Source organism: Bombina bombina, chromosome 1, assembly GCF_027579735.1.
Source record: "Bombina bombina isolate aBomBom1 chromosome 1, aBomBom1.pri, whole genome shotgun sequence".
Classification (NCBI taxonomy): domain Eukaryota; kingdom Metazoa; phylum Chordata; class Amphibia; order Anura; family Bombinatoridae; genus Bombina; species Bombina bombina.
The window spans coordinates 1187372214-1187397482 of record NC_069499.1 but is presented as its reverse complement, the minus strand read 5'-3'; the positions used below and the strand labels follow the sequence as shown (position 1 = coordinate 1187397482).

The window sequence follows — 25269 nt, the reverse complement described above, 5'->3', positions numbered from 1 at the left end:
GCACAGCAGGTCAGGTATTAGAGTAAATGCTGAGTCCTCTTATGCTTTATTGGCCATCTCCGATGTACCCTCACAGTGTTCTGAATTGGGGGTGGGGGAATTGCTGTCTGAGGGAGAGCTTTCAGACTCAGGAAAGATGTTCCCTCAAACAGACTCAGATGTGACGGCCTTTAAGTTTAAGCTTGAACACCTCCGCTTGTTACTCCGGGAAGTTTTAGCGACTCTGGATGATTGTGTCCCTATTGTCATCCCACCAGAGAAATTGTGTAAAATGGATAAATATCTAGAGGTCCCTACTTACACTAATGTTTTTCCAGACCCTAGAAGGATTTCGGACATTGTCACTAAGGAATGGGATAGACCAGGCATTCCGTTCTCTTCCCCCTCCTACTTTTAAGAAAATGTTTCCCATATCTGACACCATTTGGGATTCCTTGCAGACGGTCCCTAAGGTGGAGGGAGCTATTTCTACCCTGGCTAAGCGTACAACTATACCTATTGAGGACAGTTGTGCTTTCAAAGACCCTATGGATAAAAAATTAGAGGGTCTTCTAAAGAAATTGTTTGTTCATCAGGGTTTTCTTCTACAACCTATAGCGTGCATTGTTCCAGTAAATACTGCAGCAGCTTTTTGGTTTGAGGCTCTAGAGGAGTCTCTTAAGGTTGAGACCCCATTAGATGATATTTTGGATAGAATTAAGGCTCTCAAGCTAGCTAATTCTTTTATTACAGATGCCGCTTTCCAAATGGCTAAGTTAGCGGCAAAGAATGCAGGCTTTGCCATTTTAGCCTGTAGAGCGTTATGGCTTAAGTCTTGGTCTGCTGATGTGTCATCAAAATCTAAGCTTTTAGCTATCCCTTTTTAGCTATCCCTATTCGGGCCTGAACTAAAGGAGATCATTTCCGACATTACTGGAGGTAAAGGTCATGCCCTTCCTCAGGACAAGACGGTTAAAATGAGGGCCAAACAAAATAATTTTCGTTCCTTTCGAAACTTTAAAGGTGGACCCTCTACTTCCTCCTCCGCCACAAAGCAGGAGGGGAATTTTGCAAAATCCAAGTCAGTCTGGAGACCTAACCAGACCTGGAATAAAGGTAAACAGGCCAAGAAGCCCGCTGCTGCTACCAAGATAGCATGAAGGAGCAGCCCCCGATCCGTGACCGGATCTAGTAGGGGGCAGACTTTCTCTCTTCGCTCAGGCTTGGGCAAGGGACGTTCAGGATCCCTGGGCATTAGAAATTGTGACCCAGGGGTATCGACTAGAATTCAAGGATTTTCTCCCAAGCGGGAGATTTCATCTTTCACGTTTGTCTGTAGACCAGACAAAAAGAGAGGCGTTCTTACGCTGTGTAAAATACCTATATACTATGGGTGTAATCTGCCCAGTTCCAAAACCAGAACAGGGGCAGGGGTTTTACTCAAATTTGTTCGTGGTTCCCAAAAAAGAGGGAACCTTCAGACCGATTTTAGATCTCAAATGCCTAAACAAATTTCTCAGAGTCCCATCGTTCAAGATTGAGACCATTCAAACTATTTTACCAATGATCCAGGAGGGTCAATATATGACTACCGTGGATTTAAAGGATGTGTATCTTCACATTCCTATCCACAGAGATCATCACCAGTTTCTCAGGTTCGCCTTCCTGGACAAACACTATCAGTTTGTGGCCCTCCCCTTCGGGTTGGCCACAGCTCCCAGAATCTTCACAAAGGTGCTAGGGTCCCTTCTGGTGGTTCTAAGGCCGCGGGGCATAGCAGTGGCGCCCTATCTGGACGATATTTTGATTCAGGTGTCAACTTAACAGCTAGCCAAATCTCACACGGACATTGTGCTGGCTTTTCTAAGAACTCACGGGTGGAAAGTGAATATACAAAAGAGTTCACTAGTTCCACTGACAAGAGTTCCATTTCTAGGAACTCTGATATACTCGGTAGACATGAAAATATTTCTGATGGAGGTCAGAAAGTCAAAGATCTTAACTACTTGCCAGGCTCTTCGGTCCACTCCTCGGCCATCAGTGGCGCAGTGTATGGAGGTCATTGGATTAATGGTAGCGGCAATGGACGTAGTTCCGTTTGCTCGCTTACATCTCAGACCACTGCAGCTGTGCATGATCAGACAGTGGTATGGGGATTATGTGGATTTGTCTCCTCAGATAAATCTGGATCTAGAGACCAGAGACTCTCTTCTTTGGTGGTTGTCACAGGATCATTTATCCCAGGGAATGTGCTTCCGCAGGCTAGCATGGGTCATAGTGATGGACGCCAGCCTCTTGGGCTGGGGTGCAGTCTGGAATTCCCTGAAGGCTCAGGATGTTTGGACTCAGGAGGAGTCCCTACTACCAATCAATATTCTGGAACTGAGAGCAATATTCAACGCGCTTCAAGTGTGGCCTGGCCTTGGCCAAATTCATAAGGTTCCAGTCGGACAATATCACGATTGTAGCATATATCAATCATCAAGGGGGAACAAAGAGTTCTCTAGCGATGATAGAGGTTTACAAAATAATTCGATGGGCAGAGACGCACGCTTGCCATCTATCAGCAATTTACATCCCAGGAGTGGAGAATTGGGAAGCGGATTTTCTAAGTCGTCAGACTTTTCATCCGGGGGAGAGGGAGCTCCATCCGGAGGTGTTTGCGACATTGATTCATCAATGGGGCACACCGGAATTGGATCTGATGGCATCTCGTCAGAATGCCAAATTTCCTTGTTACGGATTCAGATCAAGGGATCCATAAGCAGTACTGATAGATGCTCTATGTGTTTCCTCCCTTTCCTCTCTTGCCTTGTCTGATTGCCAGAATCAAACAAGAGAGAGCTTTGGTAATCTTGATAGCACCTGCGTGGCCACGCAGGACTTGGTATGCAGATCTGGTGGAAATGTCATCTCTGCCACCGTGGAAACTGCCACTGAGACAGGACCTTCTTATTCAAGGTCTGTTCCAACACCCAAATCTAAATTCTCTGCAGCTGACTGCCTGGAGATTGAATGCTTGATTTTATCTAAGCGAGGATTCTCTGAGTTGGTTATTGATACCTTGATTCAGGCTCGGAAGCCTGTCACTAGGAAAATTTACCATAAGATGTGGCGTAAATATCTTTATTGGTGCGAATCCAAGGGCTACTCATGGAGTAGGGTTAGGATTCCTAGGGTTTTGTCCTTTCTCCAAGAAGGATTGGAGAAGGGATTATCAGCTAGTTCCTTAAAGGGACAAATTTCTGCTTTGTCAATTTTACTACACAAGCGTCTGGCGGATGTCCCAGACGTTCAGTCTTTTTGACAGGCTTTAGTCAGAATCAAGCCTTTGTTTAAACCTGTTGCTCCGCCATGGAGTTTGAATTTAGTTCTAAATGTTCTTCAAGGGGTTCCGTTTGAACCCATGCATTCCATAGATATTAAGCTTTTATCTTGGAAAGTTTTGTTTTTAGTTGCCATCTCTTCTGCTCGAAGAGTTTCTGAGCTTTCTGCATTACAATGCGACTCGCCTTATCTTATATTCCATTCTGATAAGGTGGTTTTGCGCACTAAACCTGGATTCCTTCCTAAGGTTGTTTCAAATAAGAATATTAATCAGGAAATTATTGTTCCTTCTCTATGTCCTAATCCTTCTTCTAAGAAGGAGCGTCTGTTACATAATCTGGACGTGGTTCGTGCCTTGAAGTTTTTCTTACAAGCGACCAAGGATTTCCGTCAAACATCTTCTCTATTTGTTGTTTATTCTGGAAAGCGTAGGGGTCAAAAAGCTACGGCTACTTCTCTTTCTTTTTGGCTGAAAAGCATCATCCGTTTGGCATACGAGACTGCTGGACAGCAGCCTCCTGATAAGATTACAGCTCATTCTATTAGAGCGGTGGCTTCCACATGGGCTTTTAAAAATGATGCTTCTGTTGAACAGATTTGTAAGGCTGCGACTTGGTCCTCCCTTCATACCTTTTCCAAATTTTACAAATTTGATACTTTTGCTTCTTCTGAGGCTATTTTTGGGAGAAAAGTTCTTCAAGCAGTGGTGCCTTCTGTTTAGGTATCTGTCTTGTCCCTCCCGTTCATCCGTGTCCTGTAGCTTTGGTATCGTATCCCACAAGTAAGGATGAATCCGTGGACTCGTCGTATCTAGTAGAAGAAAAGGAAATTTATGCTTACCTGATAAATTGATTTCTTCTACGATACGACGAGTCCACGTCCCTCCCTGTCATATTAGACAGATTAGATTTTTGTTTTCAAAACTTCAGTCACCTCTGCACCTTTTTAGTTTCTCCTTTTTCTTCCTATACCTTCGGTCGAATGACTGGGGGGGTGGAGTCAAGGGAGGAGCTATATAGACAGCTCTGCTGTGGTGCTCTTTGCCACTTCCTGTTAGCAGGAGGATAATATCCCACAAGTAAGGATGAATCCGTGGACTTGTCGTATCGTAGAAGAAATCAATTTATCAGGTAATCATAAATTTCCTTTTTTTCTTTCCTTAGCAGACATACATAATCCTGTAACTTGAAGATGCAAATATGTTTTTTCATAAGCAAATATTCTGGACAAAGAAATTAGTCAAATTGCACACATAATATAAATTATGCCTCTTTCCCCTGCAAATCGCTAGTCACTGTCCTTTCTTTGTGGACCTAACCTATGTTCTTGTGGGCCCATACTATGCATAACTTGAAGGTTAATATTATCATTAATTATATTGCTAATAACCTTCAAGGAAAGAGATTAATTATGTCTGTTAATACAGAAATAAACATTGGAGATGCATATTTTTATATAATAAGGAATTGGTTGGTCATAAAAGGAAACGAGCGGAAAGCTTAGATATATACTATTAGATATTGTTACTTATGGCATTCTATATAATTCTATAAAGTAAACCTAGAATATAGAGTCGGTTTTCAAGCCTAAGTTCTTTTAGAATAATGGTATGTTAAGGGGTTTTATATTATTCACAAATAAACGATATTATGCACAATTTTCTATAAACTAATAAAAATTGACAAAAGTGGTATGCAACATTCTTTGTTTCAAATGTCATAGAACAGAAACTTCACTATTGATTTTATGATTTCACATATTACCTTAAATAGTAAAAGAAATGAGAACGGCATGAACAAAGATATTGGTACCCCTAAGCCTTTGGAGACGATGATTGTAATCAAGCGCTTTCTGTAGCTCTGGATATGATTTCTACACTTTTCTACGGGAATTTTGACCCACTCTTCATGAGCAAACTGCTCCAGTTCTCTCCGGTTTGATAGGTTTCAGTTTCCACAGATATTTAATAGGATTCAGATCTGGACTTACAGAAAGCCACTTAAGAATGTTCCAATGTTTTCTTCTCATCCTTTCTTGGGTGATTTTCGAGGTATGTTTTGGGTCATTATCCTGCTGGTGGACCCATGACCTGCAACTGAGACACAGCTTTCTGAAACAGGGCATAATCCCATGATAATCTTCTGATATTATCGTGCCCTGCACAGATTTTAGGCATCCAATGCCAAAGGCAGCAAAGCAACCCCAAAACATCACTGAGCCTCCTTCATGTTTCATGGCAGGGATGGTGTTCTTTTTTTTTTTTTTTTCTTTTGTAAACATGGAGTTGTGATTTGCCAAAAAAGCTTTGCTTTTGTTTCGTCTGTCTAAAGGACAATTTCCCAGAAGGACTGTGGCTTGTCAGCATGCATTTTAGCAAACTCCAGTCAGGCTTTTTTGTGTTTCTCTCTTAAAATGGAAGGGTACCAATACTTTTGGCCACATAGGGATATTTTAAATTGCATTTCTGTAATTTTGATTGATGTTTAAATTATTCCTTTATAGCAATATAACTCTGTCTATGTTTGTGTCATTCCAGGTTCGTCGGACAGTACATTCTGCTCTAACTGAAACCAAATACATTGAGCTTATGGTGGTAAATGATCGACAACTGGTGAGTTTCACTGTTGTTAATGAATTAAGTCAGCAATGAGCTTGAGTGCATATATGTGTGCGCGTGTGCATATATGTGTGCGCGTGTGCATATATGTGTGCATATATGTGTGCGTGTGTGCATATATGTGTGTGTGCGTGTGTGCATATATGTGTGTGTGTGTGCATATATGTGTGCATATATGTGTGCGTGTGTGCATATATGTGTGTGCGTGTGCATATGTGTGTGTGCATATATGTGTGCGTGTGTGCATATATGTGTGTGTGCGTGTGTGCATATATGTGTGTGTGCGCATTATGTGTGTGTGCGTGTGTGCGCATTATGTGTGTGTGCATATGTGTGCGTGTGTGCATATGTGTGTGTGTGTGCATACATGTGTGCGTGTGTGCATATATGTGTGTGTGCGCATTATGTGTGTGTGCGTGTGTGCATATGTGTGTGTGTGTGTGTGTGGAGCACTCTTTACTATGTCATGTTCATTACTCTATTGCAAGGGGCCTATGTGGCTATTACTAATGTAATTTTACTGTATAATGTTTAAAGAGATGAACATCTGCAAGTGCTGTTATATCTTATTTAAAACATTTTTAATTAGAAAAATCACTGATTATTCAGTTTTGAATATTGCCATTAGGTATGCGTCAAAATGTTTTATTTATTTTGTTACATTTGCTACAATGCAAATCAAGGATCAGCTATATTACAATTTGTATCCTGATACAATCCATGTGTCTCATTACATTTTATTTTTATCTGTTAAGTGATGGCAAACTCTCCCCTTTATAAAAACAGATCCAGAATGTTATTGAAGTTTTAGATGGCGTTTAATTCATCAGTTGTAATGAAGTTGCGCTATAACTTACTTTTTAATATAGATAAGAAATTCAAATATACGCGCTCTGCCGCCAACTTCAAAAGTTAAATTTTTCTTTGAGCTAAAGGTTTAAACTGTTCTCCAATCAATGTTCTCTCCTTAAGGTACTTTTGCTGTAGCTTGAGTGCTGATTGGAGAACAATTCTGACCAATAGCGCACAGAAAAATTGAATTTTGAAGTGGGCGGCGGAGCGTGGGGTATTTGAATTTCATATCTATATTAAAAAGTAAGTTTCAGCGCATGTTCATTACAACTGATTAATTAAACTCCATCTAAAATATTACTAATATCCCGGATCTGTTTTTATAAAAGGGAGAGTTAATCATCACTTTAATGGGACATTCAAATCCAAAATAAACTTTCATGATTCAAATAGGGCATGCAATTTTAAACAACTTTCCAATTTACTTTTATCACCAATTTTGCTTTGTTCTCTTGGTATTCTTAGTTGAAAGCTAAACCTAGGTAGGCTCATATGCTAATTTCTTAGACCTTAGAAGGCCGTCTCTAATCTGAATACATTTTGACAGTTTTTCACCACTAGAGGGCATTAGTTCATGTGTGTTATATAGATGACATTGAGCTCACGCACGAGAATTTACCTAGGAGTCAGCACTGATTGGCTAAAATGCAAGTCTATCAAATGAACTGAAATAAGAGGGCAGTTTGCAGAGGCATAGATACAAGGTAATTACAGAGGTAAAACATGTATTATTATAACTGTGTTGGTTATGCAAAACTGGGGAATGGGTAATAAAGGGATTATCTATCTTTTTTAAACAACACAACTTCTGCTTTTCACTGTCCCTTTAATAAAGCTAATTTGAAAATGAATGAAAGTAGATAGTAGAGCTAGATTGTTTTGCTTTTGCATGCAACATTTTAATCCACTGATCTACAGTGTTACTGAGTTTGTGTAACATCACCCAGTTATGCCAGTTTGTTAAAGGGACAGTCTACATCAGAATGTTTCTTTAACCCCTTATGGACCGACGACGTATAGGGTACGTCCTACAAAAAATGGCCGTTAACGACCAAGTACGTACCCTGTACGTTGTCGGCTGATCTAAATGCTCAAAGCAATCGAGATCCCTTCCATCCGCTCTAACAGTATTGCAGCAATGCCTCGATGTTGAGGCATCCTGCAATACTGTTCCCGACTGCCGGGACCCGGATTGATCACTCCCCCACGAGTGATCACTTCCGGTTTCGTTCCACGTGGAGCCTGGCAGTCTAGCAGAGCATCGTAAGTGATCAGACAGGCTTCCAATGCTCTTCTTGTGTGCTGAGTGCCTCGGTGGGTCGAGGCACTAAGTAATAAAAAATAAAATAAAAATGTATTTAAAATAAGCCATATAACCCCTCCTCCCCCACCCCCATGAGGCTTCAAAGATGGTGATGACCAGTGCATCATGGGGCCTTTGGGGGTGTCCCTAGCCTGCCTCATCATAGGGGCAGGCTAGGGTCATCCAATCTGAGCTTGCCACAATAAAAAAAATAAATGATAAAATATCCCATTTGTCTGATCTTGTCATTATTTGTAAATATTGACACTGATCAGTTTGGATCTCCCTCTCCTCACTTGCGTTTTTGTTTTAGAGAGAGAGAGATCTGTGTTTAGGAGAGAGAGATTTTTTCATATATTTGATAAAAACCCAAAGGTTCTTTTCAGAGCCATTAACCCCTAGCTTGCCAGTGATCACTATAAATCACTGGCAGTAGCATAGCTGCACTTTTTTGCTGTCTGCATTTTTTTAGGGGTTAATTTTTTTTTTAGTATTTTTTTTGTTAAACCCAAATGCTCTTTTCAGAGCCATTTAGCTAGTTTAATTTAATTTTCAGAGCCATTAACCCCTAGCTTGCCAGTGATCACTATAAATCACTGGCAGTAGCATTGCTGTACTTTTTTGCTGTCTGTGAATTTTTTTAGGGGTTCATTTTTTTTTAGTAATTTTTTTGTGAGACACAAAGCTTCTTTTCAGAGCCATTTAGCTAATTTAATTTTCAGAGCAATTAACCCCTAGCTTGCCAGTGATCACTATAAATCACTGGCAGTAGCATAGCTGTACTTTTTTGCTGTTTGTGCATTTTTTTAGGGGTTAAATTTTTTTTAGTATTTTATTTGAGACCCAAAGGCTCTTTTCAGAGATTTAAATCATTTAAATTTTGTTTGGATTTTTTTTCTGTGACAGATAAAATAATGTAACAGAGAATATATAGTGCTGAGGAGGCGTATGCCATCCTTGCATCAGAGTCATATGCCTCTATGTCTGACTCAGACCCCAATTTTGACCCTGCCAAATGCCCAGATACATGATTAGATGCAGTCTCAACTGATAGTAATGTATCTGTGGCTGCTAGCCCCCCTGCCAGAAGGAGGCATGTTGCTGCCATTCCTGCTGAATAGTGGGTAACACCTCATCTCCAGAGGCCAGATATCCCACCTTTCACAGCAAATCCTGGCATCAATATGGATGTTGCAGGATTTAGCCCCCAACAGTTTCTGGAGGTGTTTCTGGGTGATGATGTATTGGGGAACATTGTCGCCCCAAACTAATTTATATGCCCATCAGTTCCGTGCTGCAAAGCCTGAAACATATTTGGCAAAGCAGCAATGGGCCCCCATCAATGTTCAAGAATTTTAAAAATTCTGGGCATTGACTATGCTGATGGACATCATAAAGAAACACTCCATTCGCTCCTACTGGAACAGTAGCCCCATCTGCTCTACCCCCATTTTCTCCCAGAGTATGTCGAGGAAGATGTATGAAATGATTCTATGTTTCATGCACTTCAGCGACAACAGCCTATACCCCCCTAGGGAGCATCCCCAATTTGACAGGCTTTATAAAATCCTTCCCCTGATTACCCACGTTGCTGCCAGGTTCATCCCTGATGAAGTATAAGGGAAGGCTAGGATTCAAGCAGTATATTCCTTCCAAGTGCTCCAGGTATGGGGTAAAGGTGTATAAGCTCTGTGAGAGCAAGACTGGGTATACTCAGGCCTTCCGGGTGTATGAGGGAAAGGATAGCCACCTTGACCCTCCAGGTTGCCCAGAACATATGGGAACCACTGGCAAGATTGTGTGGGACCTGATATTACCCCTAATGAACAAAGGGTACCACTTGTACTTAGATAATTATTATACAAGTGTCCTTTTGTTCAAGCTACTGTATTGCTTTGATACAGTAGCTTGCGGTACAATTAAAAAGAACCACGCAGGTTTTCCAGGACAACTTGCACACACCAGGCTACAAAGGGGGGAGACCTCAGTTTTGCGCCAAGAGGAGCTGTTGGCACTTAAGTACAGGGACAAGAAGGATATATACCTTCTTACCACCATCCACATAGAGAGGATGGTGGAGGTCTCTGTACGAGGCAGAGCTGAGATCATAAGGAAGCCAGTGTACATCAAGGCTTATACCCGGCATATGGGTGGGGTTGATCTGGGAGATCAGCTGCTGCAGCCCTACCTAATTATGCGGAGGACAACGGCCTGGTACAAAAAGGTTGTAATTTACTTAATGCAGATTGCAACCCACAGACTTTTTTACAGTTTCAGCTCCAGATCATTTCGGGGATTTTGTACCAAATTGCACCTGCTCCCCGGGCCGTGAAGGGAGAGAGCAGAGTTGGGGCTCCCCATTTTATTTTTAAACCCCCCCCCCCACTGCCGCAAAGCAGAAACCACACAAAAAAATGCAGAGTCTGTACCAAGTGGGGGCATAGAAGGGACACCATATATTATTGTCCTTATTGCCCTGGACAGCCTGGACTCTGCATTGGGACTGCTTCAAGCGGTATCATACAATGTTCAATTTAAAAAAAAAAAAAAAAAATTTGCTGTTATTCTTTTTTTGGTTATGTTCACTGTTAGAGGTTTTTTTGGGGGTTTTTTTTTGTTTGTTTTTTTACTTTTACTGTGCCAGATTTTTACATTTCACTACTCTATTTTCTAAAATAGTTCTAAAATTGGGGCTGTTTTTTTTTTTTTTTTTTACCAAAACCCTTGTCAAACCTATGCATGGGGGGCATAGGTGTACTCAGGGTGCCTTGCAGAAAACAAGAGTGTGTTTTTTTGCAATAACTTACCACAGTCTCTCCTAAATCATAGTCAAAAAGCAATGTGTGTGTAAAAATAAAAATTGAAAAATTACCACCATACACATTCTCCAATTTTTTTGGCTAAAACTGTTGCATCAAAGGCATCAAAGCACATCATATACAATACCTTGGGGTGTCAACATTTCAAAAATATACACTTTCATGGCAATACATAAAACTGGGGTAAGCGATAGGCCCCAAACTAAAGATAGGCCTATCAGAAGAAATACTCTCACTTTTAATAACTAAAATTATAAGTCATAAAATTGTAACAGAACCTTCCCAAAATCCCGGCAAACCTATGAATGGGGGGCATAGGTGTAATCAGGAGGTCTTGCAGAAACCAACCTGAAGTGTTTTTTTGCAATAACTTAATACAGTCTCTCCTAAATCATAGTCAAAAAGCAATGTGGGCGTGTAAAAATGAAAATTGAAAAATTACCACCATACAATTTCTCCAATTTGTTTGGCTAAAACGGTTGCATCAAAGGCATTAAAGCACACCATATACAATACCTTGGGGTGTCAACATTTAAAAAATATACACTTTCATGGCAATAAATAAAAATGGGTTATGCGATAGGCCCCAAACTAAAGATAGGCCTATCAGAAGAAATACTCTAATTTTTAACTAAATTTACAAGTCATAAAATTGTAACAGAACCTTCCCAAAATCCTGGCAAATTTATTCATGGGGGGCAGAGGTTACTCAGGAGGTCTTGTAAAAACAAACTGGGGTGTTTTTTTGCAATGACTTACAATAGGCTCTCCTAAATCATAGCCAAAAAGCAATATGTGTGTAAAAATGAAAAAATACCACCACACATTTTCTCCATTTTTTTTGGCTAAAACAGTTGCATCAAAGGCATCAAAACACCCCATATTCAATACCTTGGGGTCTCAACTACTGAAATATATGCACGTTCATGGCGAGCAAATAAATTGGGGTATGTAAAAAAGCCCCCCAAAAGAAGATAGTCAAAGAAGATATGTTAAATTTGAAAAACTCACAAACACATGTCAGAAGTTTGGCATTGCAAACCCCAAACAACCCAACAACCCAACAAACCTTTGCATAGGTGGTATCACTGTACTCAGGAGATCCTGCTGAATAAATATTGGGGTGTTTTTTGGTAGTAACACATAACAGGAACTGAGAATCCATGCCTAAAATACGTGTGTGAAAAATAAAACAAATAAAGTACTACCCAAAAGTTTGACAAAGACTGGTGGTTGAATTAGTGCATGGAAAGTGTTAAAATACCAGCATTTCAAATACCCTAGGGTGTCTACTTTTCAAAAATATATGGTTTGATGGGGGTAAATTACATTGGCTGGCTTCAGAAATGTCCCAAATAGGACATGGGTGCAAGATGACAGATGAGAAAATTCCAAGTTGGAAGAGCAAAGAACATGTAAACATTGGGTATTTCTAAACTCAGGACAAATTTTAGAAACTATTTAGCATGGGTGTTTTATGATAGTTGTAGATTTTTTCATCATATTTTATAAAAAAAAATTATAGTAAATTATAAGATATGATGAAAATAATGGTATCTTTAGAAAGTCCATTTGATGGCGAGAAAAACGGTATATAATATGTGTGGGTACAGTAAATGAGGAAGAGGAAAATTACAGCTAAACACAAACACCGCAGAAATGTAAAAATAGCCTTGGTCCCAAACGGTCAACAAATGGAAAAGTGGTCTGGTCACTAAAGGCTTAAAAAGATAGATAAATAGATAGCAAAAAAAAAAGATTGCTACTATAATGTAGAGTTAGCGTTATGGGATCTTTGACTTTGGCTTAGTAGTGAGTGGTATCCGCATTGTTACTCAATGACCTTACATTCTTAATACATTCCTAACACATAAGGGAAAAGATTCCTCCCACGTTATCTAATCACCCTCATTATAAACCCATTTTTGGACAAACAAACATATAATTTCTTTCCTAAGATATGGAGAGTCCATGGCTTGAGTAATTACCGTTGGGAATATCGCTCCTAGCCAGCAGGAGGAGGCAAAGAGCACCACAGTTAAGAAATTTAGTAAACTTAATAGTTTCTTTGATGAACCTTCCACTTCAGAGGTTTTTCCTGTGCCGGACCGTGCTAGGGAGATTATCTCACAGGAATGGGAGAAACCAGGGGTGTCTTTTTTTCCCCGTCTCCCATTTTTATGAAAATGTTTCCTGTCGAGGACTCCATTAAAGACCCTTAGTATACTGTACCCAAAGTTGAAGGGGCCATTTCCACTCTGGCTAAGAGAACCACTATTCCTATTGAGGATACCTGCTTTTTTAAGGATCCGATGGACAAGAACCTGGAGACTTATTTGAAAAAGATTTATGTTCATCAAGGTCTCCAATTTCAAGCTGTGGTGTGTATTACCACGGTGACTATTGCGGCATCTTATTGATTTGAAGCCTTGTCTAATTCTCTTAAAGTAGAGACTTCCTTGGATGAAATTCAAGATAGGATTAAAGCTCTTAAGTTGGCCAATTCCTTTATTGCAGATGCCATTTTACAGGTTGTTAGACTATGAGCTAAAACTTCTAGTTTCACTGTCCTAGCCCGCAGGGCGTTATGGTTGAAATCCTGGTCTGCGGACGTTTCCTCTAAAGTCAAGCTTCTGGCGATTCCTTACAAGGACAAAACCTTGTTTGGACCCGGTTAGGCAGAAATTATCTCTGATATTACGGGTGGAAAAGGGTCTTTTCTACCTCAAGATAAGAAGAATAGGACTAAAGGACGGCAGAGACATTTTTGTTCCTTTCGTGATTTCAGAGGAAAGCCTTCCCCTTCTTTTTCCAAGCAGGAACAATCCAAGTCTTCTTGAAAACCCAATCAGTCTTGGAACAAGGGGAAACAGTCAAAGAAACCTGCAGCTGATTCCAAATTAGCATGAAGGGTTTGCCCCCAATCCGGGATTGGATCAGGTGGGGGGCAGACTTTCACAGTTCTCTCAAGCCTGGATATGAGATGTCCCAGATCCCTGGACTGTGGACATAGTATCCCAGGGTTGCAAATTGGAATTCAAGACTTTTCCTCCTAGAGGCAGATTCCATCTCTCAAGATTATCTGCAGACCAGATAAAGAGTGAGGCAATCTTCAAATGTATACATCTTTCCTCCCTGGGAGTGATAGCTTTAGTTCCAGTGCAGAAACAGGGTCTCGGGTTCTACTCCAACCTATTTGTGGTACCCAAAGAAGAGGGAACTTTCCATCCCATTCTAGACTTGAAGTGCCTAAGCAAGTTTCTCAAATTTCTATCCTTCAAGATGGAGACTATACACTCCATTCTTCCTTTAGTACAAGAGGGTCAGTTCATGACAACCATAGACCTAAAGGATGTGTATCTTCATGTTCCTATTCACAGGGACCATCACTGAGATTCCTGAGATTTGCCTTTCTGGACAAACATTTCCAGTTCATGGCCCTTCCATTTGGTCTAGCCACGGCTCCCAGAATTTTTGCAGTTTTTTTTTTGGCAGTGATCCATTCTTGTGGAATTGCTGTGGCACCCTACCTGCATGACATATTGGTTCAGGCGCCATCTTTTCAACAAGCAAAATCTCACACTGAGATATTGTTGTCTTTTCTTCGTTCCCACACATGAAATGTGAATCTGGAAAAAAGGTCCCTTTCCCTTGCTACAAGAGTAGTGTTCTTAGGGACCATAAAAGATTCTCTATTTATGAAGATTTTTCTGACAGAGGTCTGAAAAAACAAAATCATTTCCTCTTGCCTCTCTCTTCAGACTACTGCTTATCCTTCAGTGGCTCAATGTATGGAGGTAATCGGTCTTATGGTGGCTTCCATGGGCATCATTCCTTTTGCTTGATTCCATTTGAGAGCTCTCCAGTTGTGCATGCTCAGACAATGGAATGGCGACCAATGCGGATCTATCTCAGAGAATAGAGTTAGATCAGTCGTCAAGGGACTGTCTCCTGTGGTGGATTTCTCAGGAACATCTGTCTCAGGGCACATGCTTTCGGAGACATTCCTGGGTGATCATGACCACGGACACCAGCCTGCTGGGCTGGGGAGCAGTCTGGAACTAGGTAAAAGCTCAGGTCCTTTGGACTCGGGAGGAGTCTGCTCTTCCCATCAACATCTTGGAGTTGAGGGCAATCTACAATGCTCTATTGGGCTTGGCCTCAGTTGTCCTCAGCCCAGTTTATCAGGTTACAGTCAGACAGCATAACCTCTGTGGCTTTCATCAATCACCAGGGAGGAACTCTGAGTTCCTTAGCCATGAAGAAGGTTACTCGGATTCTTCAGTGGACAGAGACCCACAATTGCTGTCTATTTTCCATCCACATTCCAGGAGTAGACAACTGGGAAGCGGATTTTCTGAGCAGACAGACTTTTCATCCTGGGGAGTGGGAACTCCATCCGTAGGTGTTTTACAGCTTAGTCCTCGAATGGGGGGTGCCAGAGTTAGATCTGATGGCATCCCATCAGAACGCCAAGCTTCCAAGGTATGGTTCAAGGTCAAGAGATCCGCAGGCCGTTCTGATAGATGCTCTGGCCGTTCCTTGGATTTTCAGGTTGGCATACCTGTTTCCTTCGTTTGCGCTCCTTCCACGAGTCATTGCTCGTATCAAACAGGAGATGGCGTCAGTGATTCTAACAGCCCCTGCGTGGCCTCAAAGGATCTGGTTTGCAGACCTAGTGGAGATGTCATCTCTTCCCACCTTGGAGACTACCTCTGAGGAAGGACCGCCTGATTCGGGGTCCCTTCCTTCACCCAAATCTCGTTTCTCTGAAGCTGACTGCTTGGAGATTGAAAGCTTAATTCTGTCTAATCATGGTTTTTCTGAGTCGATCATTGAGACCATGATTCAGGCTCGCAAGCCTGTTACTAGAAAGATTTACCATAAGATATGGCTTAAATATCTTTATTGTTGTGAATCCAAGGGTTACTCTTGGAGTAGAATTAGAATTCCTAGAATGTTATCTTTTCTTCAGGAAGGCCTGGAAAAGGGATTGTCAGTCAGTACCCTGAAGGGTCAGATTTCTGCTTTATCAGTTTTACTACATAAACGTTTGGCGGATGTGCCAGATGTGCAATCTTTTTGTCAGGCCTTGGTCAAAATCAGGCCAGGTCTGTCTTTTTAAGATTGTTGTTCCTCCTTGGAGCCTTAACTTTGTTCTTAAAGTTTTACAGCTGGCTCCGTTTAAGCGGTTGCATTCTATAGACATTGAGTTGTTTCATGTTGCTATCTCTTCTGCTCGAAGAGTCTCGGAACTCTCAGCTCTGCAGTGTGATTCCCCTTATCTTATTTTTCATGCCGATAAGGCGGTTCTTCATACTAAGTTAGGTTTCCTTCCTAAGGTTGTTTCTAATAGAAATATCAATCAGTAAATTGTTTTTCCCTCTCTGTCCTAATCCTTCTTCTTCCTAAGAACGTTTGTTACACAATTTGTATGTTATACGTGCTCTTAAATTCTACTTACAGGCGACTAAGGATTTTCACCAGTCCTCTGCCCTCTTTGTCTGTTTCTCTGGGAAACGTAAAGGTCAGAAAGCTACTACTACTACTCTTTCTTTTTGGTTACGAAGTATAATTCGTTTGGATTATGAGACTGCTGGACAGCAGCCTCCTGAAAGAATTACGGCTCATTCCACAAGAGCGGTTTCCTATTCTTGGGCTTTCAAAAATGTGTAACAAATTTGCAAGGCTGCAACTTGGTCTTCTTTACAAACTTTTTCAAAATTTTCCAAATTTGATACTTTTGCCTCGGCTGAGGCTACTTTTAGGAGAAAGGTTCTTCAAGCGGTGGTGCCTTCTGTTTAGGACTGCCTTTCTTGTCCCACCCTATTTATCCTTAGGTATTGGTTCCCAAAAGTTACTCAATTACTCAAGCCGTGGACTCACCATATCTTAGGAAAGACAAACAAAATGTATGCTTACCTGATAAATTTCTTTCTTTCCGAAAATGGTAAGTCCACGTCCCCACCCTTTATTTTAAGACAGTTGTTCTTTTGACTATAACCTCAGGCACCTCTACACCTTGTGTTACTCCTTTTTCTCCATTTCCCTTCAGTCAAATGACTGGGGGTTGTGGGTAAGGGAGTGATACTTAACAGTTTAACTGTGGTGTCTTTGCCACCTCCTGCTGGCCAGGAGTGATATTCCCAACAGTAATTACTCAAGCCGTGGACTCGCCAAATCCGGAAATAAATAAATTTATCAGGTAAGCATAATTTTTTTTTTTTGTTAAACATTTAAGTTTGAATATAACTTTTCCTCTCAGTTTTCTTTTGGTGAGGAACTCCGTTTGGTTTTTAGTTGCTGATATAATTGTTTCAAAATGCAATTATGTGTGCTCTTTCTTCGCTAGATCTCTTGGAGCTGTTTAGGCAATGCCACAGTTTTCTCCTCAATCGTCCCTAGCCTCTATGGCGTTACATGCAGAGTGCCCTGCGGTTCCTCTCAATCTCCTGGAGGAGTAATTTTCTGCAGAATTGTTGCTCAGGTATCCTCTTGGTATCTGTGGCATTGTCTGCTTTTCCTATACTTAAGGGAAACCGCAAGAGGAGTATTAGTGATTCAGATAATAGGGTTTCTGTTCCACCTACTGCTACACAGGTTGCCCTTCCTCATAGGTCTGATGAGGAGGATACGTCAGTAGCCTCTGAGGGTGAAATCTCAGATTCGGACAGTATAATTCCTTCACCTGATGCTGAAGTAGTAACCTTCAGATTTACGCTTTAACAACTTGTTAACGGAGGTTTTGGCTATTTTGGATGACTCAGTTTCTCTCGTCGTTGTCAACCTAGGAAATCTAGTAAACTTAATATATTCTAGGTTTTCTCTGTGGAAGTTTTTTTTCCTGTTCCAGACCGTGCAAGGAGATTTTTTCACAGGAATGCGAGAAGTTAGGGATTCCTTATTCCCCATCTCCGTTTTTTTAAATAGATGTTTCCTGTCGCTGTCTCCATTCAATATCATGACGCATGTTGCCTACAGTAGAAGGGGCCATTTCTACTCTGGCTGAGAGAACTACGATCCCTACAGAGGATAGATGCTCTTTTAAGGATCAGTGGACAAGCTAGAGGCTTCTTTGGTATTGCCACTGTGTCAATTGCGTCATCTTTTTGATGCCTTGTCTAATTCAATTTTGGTAGAGACCCCTTTGGAGGAGATCCAGGTCAGAATTTTGGCTTTCAAGCTAGCCAATTCTTTTATTTCTGATGCTACATACTTGTTATTAAGCTGGGGTCCAAGATATGGTTCTGCTGTGCTAGCCCGCGGGGCGTTGTGGCTATATTCTTGGTTAGTGGATTTTTCCTCTTTGTCCAAGTTTCTGGCGCTTCTTTATAAGGGTAAATCCTTGATTTGTCCTGGTCTGGCTGAAGAATTTCTGATTTTTATGGGTTGTAAAGGGTCTTTTCTACCACAAAACAAGATGAACAGACCTAAAGGTCATCAGAGTAGAAAGCCGCAGCTGAGTCTAACTCAGCATGATGGGTTGGCCCCTGATCCAGAATCGGACCAAGTGGGGGCTGAATTTCTCTGTTTTCTTTAGGAAGGATACAAGGTGTCCCAGACAGGCTGAGGACTTAGTATCTCAAGGTTTTCTAAATAGAATTTAAAGCCTTTCTTCCCAGAGGCAGGTTCCACCCCTCAAGTTTATCTGCAGTCTAGATAAAAGAGAGGCATTTTTGAATTGCGTTTGGGATTTTTCTCTCTGGGTGTGATAGTACCAGTTCCAATTTGGAAACAGGGTCTAGGATTTTAGTCAAACCTGTTGGGGTTCCCAAAAAGAGGGAACTTTTCAGCCTATTCTAGACCTAAGTGTCTTGACAGTTTTCCCAGGGTACCGTTCTTCAAGATGTAAACCTTTTGTTTCATTCTTTCCTTGGTCCAAGAGGGTCAGTTCCTGACTACCATAGACCTGAAGGGCACGTATCTTCAAGTTCCTGAAATTTGCCTTTCTGGACAAACACTTTAGGTTTGTGGCACTTTCCTTTGGTCTTACCTCGGCTCCCAAAAATTTCGCAAAGGTTCTGGAGACTCTATTGGCAGTATTTAGGTTTCGGGGGAATTGTAGTGGCGCCTTTCTAAATGACATATTGGTTCAGACGCCATCCTTTCAACAAGCAAATTCTCAACTGAGATCTTGTTGTCTTTTCTACTTTCTCACAGATGGAAAGTGAATTTGAAAAAGAGTTCCCTTCTTCCAGTTGCAGGGATTTTTTTTCTTAGGGACCATAATAGTTTCCCTATCTGTGAAAATAAATTCCTGACAGAGGTCAGAAAATCAAAGATTCTTTCCTCTTGCCTCTTTCTGTAGTCTACTGTTCAGCCATCAGTGGCTCAAGGAATGGAGGTCATTGGTCCGATGGTTGCTTCCATGGACATCATTCCCTTTGCTTGTTTCCATCTGAGAATTCTGCTGTTATGCATATTCAGACAATGGAACGGAGAACATTTGGATCTGTCTCAGGAGCATCTGTCTCGGGGATCATGCTTCCAGAGACCTTTTTGGGTGATTGTGACCATGGACGCCAGCCTGCTGGACTTGGGGAGCAGTCTGGGACTCATTTAAAAAGCAAGGACTATGGACTAGAGAGGAGTCTGCTCTCTCCATAAACATCTTGGAATGCTCTGATGGCTTGGCCTCAGTTGTTCTTTTGCCCGGTTTATCAGGTTCCGGTCAGACAATTTCACCTGAGTGGTTACATCAACCACCAGGGGAAACTCGGAGCTCCTTATCCATGAAGGAGGTGGTTCGGATTGTTCAGTGTGCGGAAGCTCACAATTGCTGTCTGTCTCCAATCCACATTCCAGGAGTGGACAACTGGGAAGCAGATTTCGTGAGCAGACATTTCATCCCGGGGAGTGGGCTCTCCATCCAGAGGTGTTCTCCAGGTTAACCCTCAAATGGTGGGTGCTGGAGTTGGACTTGATGGCGTCTCAATAGAGCACCAAGCTTCCAAGGTATGGTTCAAGGTCAAGAGATCCGCAGACTGCCCTGATCTGGCAGTTCCTTGGGATTTCAGTTTAGCATACCTGTTTGCTCTCCTTCCACGAGTCATTGCTCATATCAAACAGGAGAGAGCATTGGTTATTCTCTTAGCCTCTACGTGGCCTTGCAGAATCTGGTATGCAGAGCTAGTGTAGATATCATCTCTTTCACCTTGAAGGTTGCTTCTGAGGAAGGACTGTCTAACTCAGGGTCCATTCCTTCACCACAATCTCGTTTCTCTGAAGCTGTCTGGTTGGAGATTGAACGCTTAGTTGGTCTAAGCGTGGTTTTTCTGAGGCGGTCATTGGGACCATGTTTGGGCTTGCTAACCTGTTTCTAGAAAGATTGTCCAAAAAATATGGTGTATATATCTTTCTTGGTATAGATCTATGGGCTACTCTTTGAGTAGGGTCAGGATTCCTAGGATTTTGTCTTTTCTCCAGAACGGTCTGGAGAAGGATTGTCAGTATTGTAAGGATTGTTCTGTATAGTCAGATTTCTGCATTATCCATTTTGTTACTAAAGTGTCTGGTGGATGCGCCAGATGTGCAATCTTTCCGTCAGATCCTGGTTAGCATCAGGCCTGTGTTTGAATTTTTTTGTTCCTCCTTGAAACTTTAATTTTGTTCTTTTCGTTTTGCAGCAGGCTCCGTTTGAGCCATTGCACTCCATAGATATTAAGATATTATCTTGGAAGTTTTGTTTCTTTTTACTATCTTTTCTGCTCAGAGAGTTTCGGAACTCTCGGCCTTGCAGTGTAATTCGCCTTATCTTCTCTTTCATGCTGATAAGTCAGTTCTTCGTTATACGTTGCCTTTTTCTTCCTAAAGTGGTTTCTGATAGAAATATTAATAAGGAAATTGTTTTTCCTTCTTTATGTCCTAATGCTTCCTTTCATCGGGAACGTTTGTATCACAACCTGGAGGTTGTGCATGCTCTAAAGATCTACCTACAGGTGACTAAGTTTTCACCAATCTTCTCACCTGTTTATTTTCTTCTCAGGAAAGCGTATGGGTCAGAAAGCTTCTGCTACTTCTCTTTCCCTCTGGTTGAGAAGTATATTTAGTTTTGCTTATGAGACGGCTGGTCAGCAACCTCCTGAGAGAATTACAGTTTATTCCATAAGGACTTTATTCTCTTCTTGGTGGAACTTCAAAAATTAAGCTTCTGAGGATTAAATTTGCTAGACTGCAACTTGGTCCTCTCTGCATACTTTTTCCAAATTTTATAAATTTGAGACTTTTACCTCAGCTGAGCTTTCTTTTGGGAGAAAGGTTCTTCAAGCGGTGGTGCCTTCTGTTTAGATCCGCCTGTCTTCTTCTCCCTCCCTAGTCATCTGTGTCCTCTAGCTTGGGTATTGTTTCCCACTAGTAATTGAGGACGTTGTGGACTCACCATATCTTAGGAAAGAAAACCAAATTTATGCTTACCTGATAAATGTTTTTATTTCCGAATATGGTGAGTCCACAACCCCACCCTTTTTATTAAGACAGTTATTTTTGACTAAACGTCAGGCACCTTTAAACCTTTGTATTATTCCTTTTTCCATTTCCCTTTGGTCGAATGACTGGGGTGTGTGGGAAGGGAAGTGATACTTAACAGCTTTGCTGTGGTGTTCTTTGCCTCCTCCTGCTGGCCAGGAGTGATATTCCCACTAGTAATTCAGGACGTTGTGGACTCACCATATTCGGAAATAATTTTTTTAAGGAGTATCAAATATCGTAACAAAATTGTTCACTAAAAATCCTATTTTATCAAAAACGTAAAGTTTGTATGTAAATTGCACAGGAATAAATCGTATTAAATATGCACAGGAATAAATCGTAATTTAGGTACTCTGGCTGTGCAAAAAATGCATAGAAATTCATACTTACAAGTACAATAATTGATGATTTATTGTAAAATGTGCTGAACATTGGCGTTCCATGGGCGTGTATGAAATATTCTCTTAAATCCCAGCCTAATTATCTTAACATTTCTTTCTCGCAAGCCAAAAGGTGACAAGGTTATGACAAAATACTTATTAATTACCCTAATAGAAAAACACATACATGTGATTGTAAGATTCAATACACAGAAAGCAGCGCAATGTGGTAATTTTTTGAAGCAGGACTTTTTTAATTTTTAAAGTGTGCCCCCTGCTTACTGCTAACTTCTCCCTACACATTGAAGTTTTCCTTTCCAGCGAGCTCCATTACTTACTATAGGAGACATCTCGCAGGGACTGCCTCTTTTTTTAAGATAATTCCAACAGGGCAGCCCCTGCAAGGGTTGACGTGAGAAACCACATCAGAACTGGCGAAGTTTAGGTGTCTGGCCCCAGAATGACAGAATAGAAGTGATAAGTGCAGATATCAAACCAGGCTTAGGCAGTGTTTTAAGCAGTCATTTTAAAATCAAATTTTGAAAAACCTTGGGAGATTATTAACCACAAACTAACAAGAACATTGTCCTGTGTCCTCACCATTTATCCCAATTGATTACCTCTGTCTCTTACCAGTTCCCTTTTTTTTTCTAGTTTGAACAACAGCGTCAATCTGCAGTTCTCACAAACAGCTTTGCCAAATCTGTAGTGAATTTAGCTGATGCCGTAAGTAATCCATGTGAATGCTTCTTTGTAATGAATGTTCTATTCTATTCTTATGGGATCAGTTTTGCTTCAAAGGAGAACTAACCATATATCCCATTAACCCATTATATAACACATGTAACCCATTTATCATTTCTTTCCAATGGCATGGAGAGTCCACAAATTCATTCATTACTGTTGGGAATTCAACCCCCCCTCGGCCACCCGGAGGGGGCAAAGACCCCCAGCCAAAGCTTATAAGTATCCCTCCCAGTAATTCTTTGCCTCTGTAACTTGGAGGTTGGTGAAGATGGTCTCTAAAGAAATATGGATTTAAGTCCTTTAATGGGTAGTTTCCCTCCAAGATAGGACTGGGGTTAATGATGTGTCCATGTAATTCTCTTAGTAAGAATTTTGGTAGCTGTTATCAAATAAAGCTGAAAGGAGGACAAAGAAGATTCCCTGCGACATCTAGCAGCTAACACCCCCATCTGGAAACCAATGTTAGCTTACCTTTATTCCTCAGGTCCTTGACAGCTGGATACTGTCAGATCTGGAACGCTGTGTCTGCATCACAGCAGTGAACCTCTGAGGTAAGTTCTTTATTTCTCTCCTTTAGTTGGGTAGTATTTGTCTGTGACATATTAGATGGGTGTCCAGATGGACTCTGGCAACCTCTCATGGGGTGTTTAATAATGATGAGGATGCCTCCGTGATGGGACCTGGAATCTTAGGGTGGCAGCCTGAGGAGACTTCCTACAAGCATATGGCTCTGTGATTTCTGTGTCTGGACTCTCAGTCTTTTATTGGGGAGTGTGTGCACTTTATTGTGGGGCTCAACTTGATGCTGATCACCATAGCATTAGGGCTGGGTGAGCATGCCGTTATACCCACTCAGCAGGGGGGCTCATAGCCTGCCTGTTTATTTACCCTCTAACATGGGGGATTAAGACCCTTTTATTTACTATAAAACTATCTTATGTTGTCTCTCTACTGTGAGATAGGATCGCAGTGGCACCGCTTGACCCAATCCTTTCATATAGCTACTGCCTGATAATTTTGTAAGGCCTAGTTAACTCAGTTGGTCTTAATGGCTAGCAGTAGTTACCAGGTTAGCTGACGGCAGCGCATATCGAAGCAGAGTTAACAGACTACATTTTTCATTTTAATAGGAATTCTAGGTTTTCATAGAGGAAATTGGTGCGGCTGTGACAGAGGTTGTACAATCTGGGAACGGTGAGGTTAACTTTCCTGACGCAGGATCTTTTAGGTGCGAACTCGCTTCTGGTGTATACTATGGTGGGTCAGGGGCCTTACCACTCTGAGTCCTTTGGAAGGCGATATATTGCCTTATCAAGGACCTCTCCTGTGGCGGATCTATGTGGACCGTCCGGATCTGCGGCAGGAAGACCTCGCTTCCCTGAGGGTGTTTGTTGGGCGACGTGGAGGCTCCAAGTATAGGGTAGATTTTTTTTGTTCCTCTGTCCGAAACAACATCTTAGAGGTATCTTTCTGTGTTTTCTATTTCATGCTTATATGGGTAAGCTCACAGTTTTAACACATTTTCTGAGTTTAGCTCTTATAAAAAGACAGCTTTTTTGTATTGGGGGCAAAACTTCCTTTCTGTTCTCAGGCAGTTCCTCATATGTTTCTATGTATGCCACTATTACTGCACTAGTTTTATTATGTAATTTTTCAGTACTGCTTACGTTCCATTCAGAGCTTAAAACTGTTTTCTTTTGTTAACAGGGATACCCTGATGTTTGCTGCCATCTAGTGGCAGTTAATTGTTTTGCACCTTGGAATATAATAGAAGTTTCCAATCTTGGCTGTGATGTGAGTATGACCTGATATTCGTGTTTATTTCAGTCATTAGCACATATAATGCTTATTGTGTGTTTAAGAGTAGCATGTGTGGTGTTTCAATGGACTGAGTTTTTCATCCCTTTCTTAGATGTTTACATTACAGTAAGATTAATGTTTATTTTGTACTCAGACTATTTATCTGTTCAATGTGAGTATTTCACTGGCATTTAGTGGTGGTTATAAAAAGGCACTTGAGTGGGTTGTATTTTTTACCACTTTTTAGTTACTCTATTGAGAGCAGCATGCTGTTAACCAAGGTAACTTATTATGGCCAGCATTGTATCTTTCAAATATGTATGTATATGTAAGATGTAAATTTTATTTATATAGGATGCCTTCCTTTTTACAGGAATTTTCTTATCCTCTTATGAAGGTATTTCTTATTATATGTTATAAGAGATGGTCTATCTTTAAAGTTATGTCTCTTATTTCTTGTTCATGTTGCTAGCTATCCTTTCTATAGGATTTTCTGGCCGTTTGGACTCTCGCATTTATTCCTCATGCATTATTGCTCAGTGTTGGATTATGCTGATGGTCTTATGAGCCTTTCCTAGCGTTGGTTGCATTTGTTCTTTATGAGAAATCACAGTGACCTGTGGGTAGATGTTTTTTGTTGCTGGACTGTAATTTCCTTTTCAGAATGTTACAGTTCTCTTCATATTCTCTATTGGTTTCTATTGTTTTACAATAATCATGTTTTTCCTTGTCTGAATTAAGTACATTGGGTTTCATCATCTACTGCTTTTATTGCTGTGCGATATATTATTTTTTCCTTTTTTGGATTTTTAGGCACAGCCTCTTTCCTTTTGATAGGATATTCATATCTTTATACAATTTATTTGGTATATTATATATGTGCAGGAGACACAGGTTCAAATCCAGCACAGAATCTCTACTCAGAATAATAACCACATCGGGATGTGTTTGAGATTGCTAACAGAGTGCCTCAACAAG

At 41.0% G+C, this 25269-nt stretch overlaps 1 protein-coding gene across 2 annotated transcripts in view; it reads left to right on the top strand.

The window, feature by feature from the left end:
• The window catches only part of ADAM11 (ADAM metallopeptidase domain 11), a 615610-nt gene that overhangs the window by 205278 nt on the left and 385063 nt on the right, over positions 1–25269 (top strand). For both annotated transcript variants that reach the window (XM_053699946.1, XM_053699947.1), the window contains exons 9-10: positions 5843–5917; positions 22399–22470. In XM_053699946.1, the coding sequence (XP_053555921.1) occupies positions 5843–5917; positions 22399–22470 (147 nt within the window). The remainder of the gene's footprint in view (positions 1–5842; positions 5918–22398; positions 22471–25269) is intronic.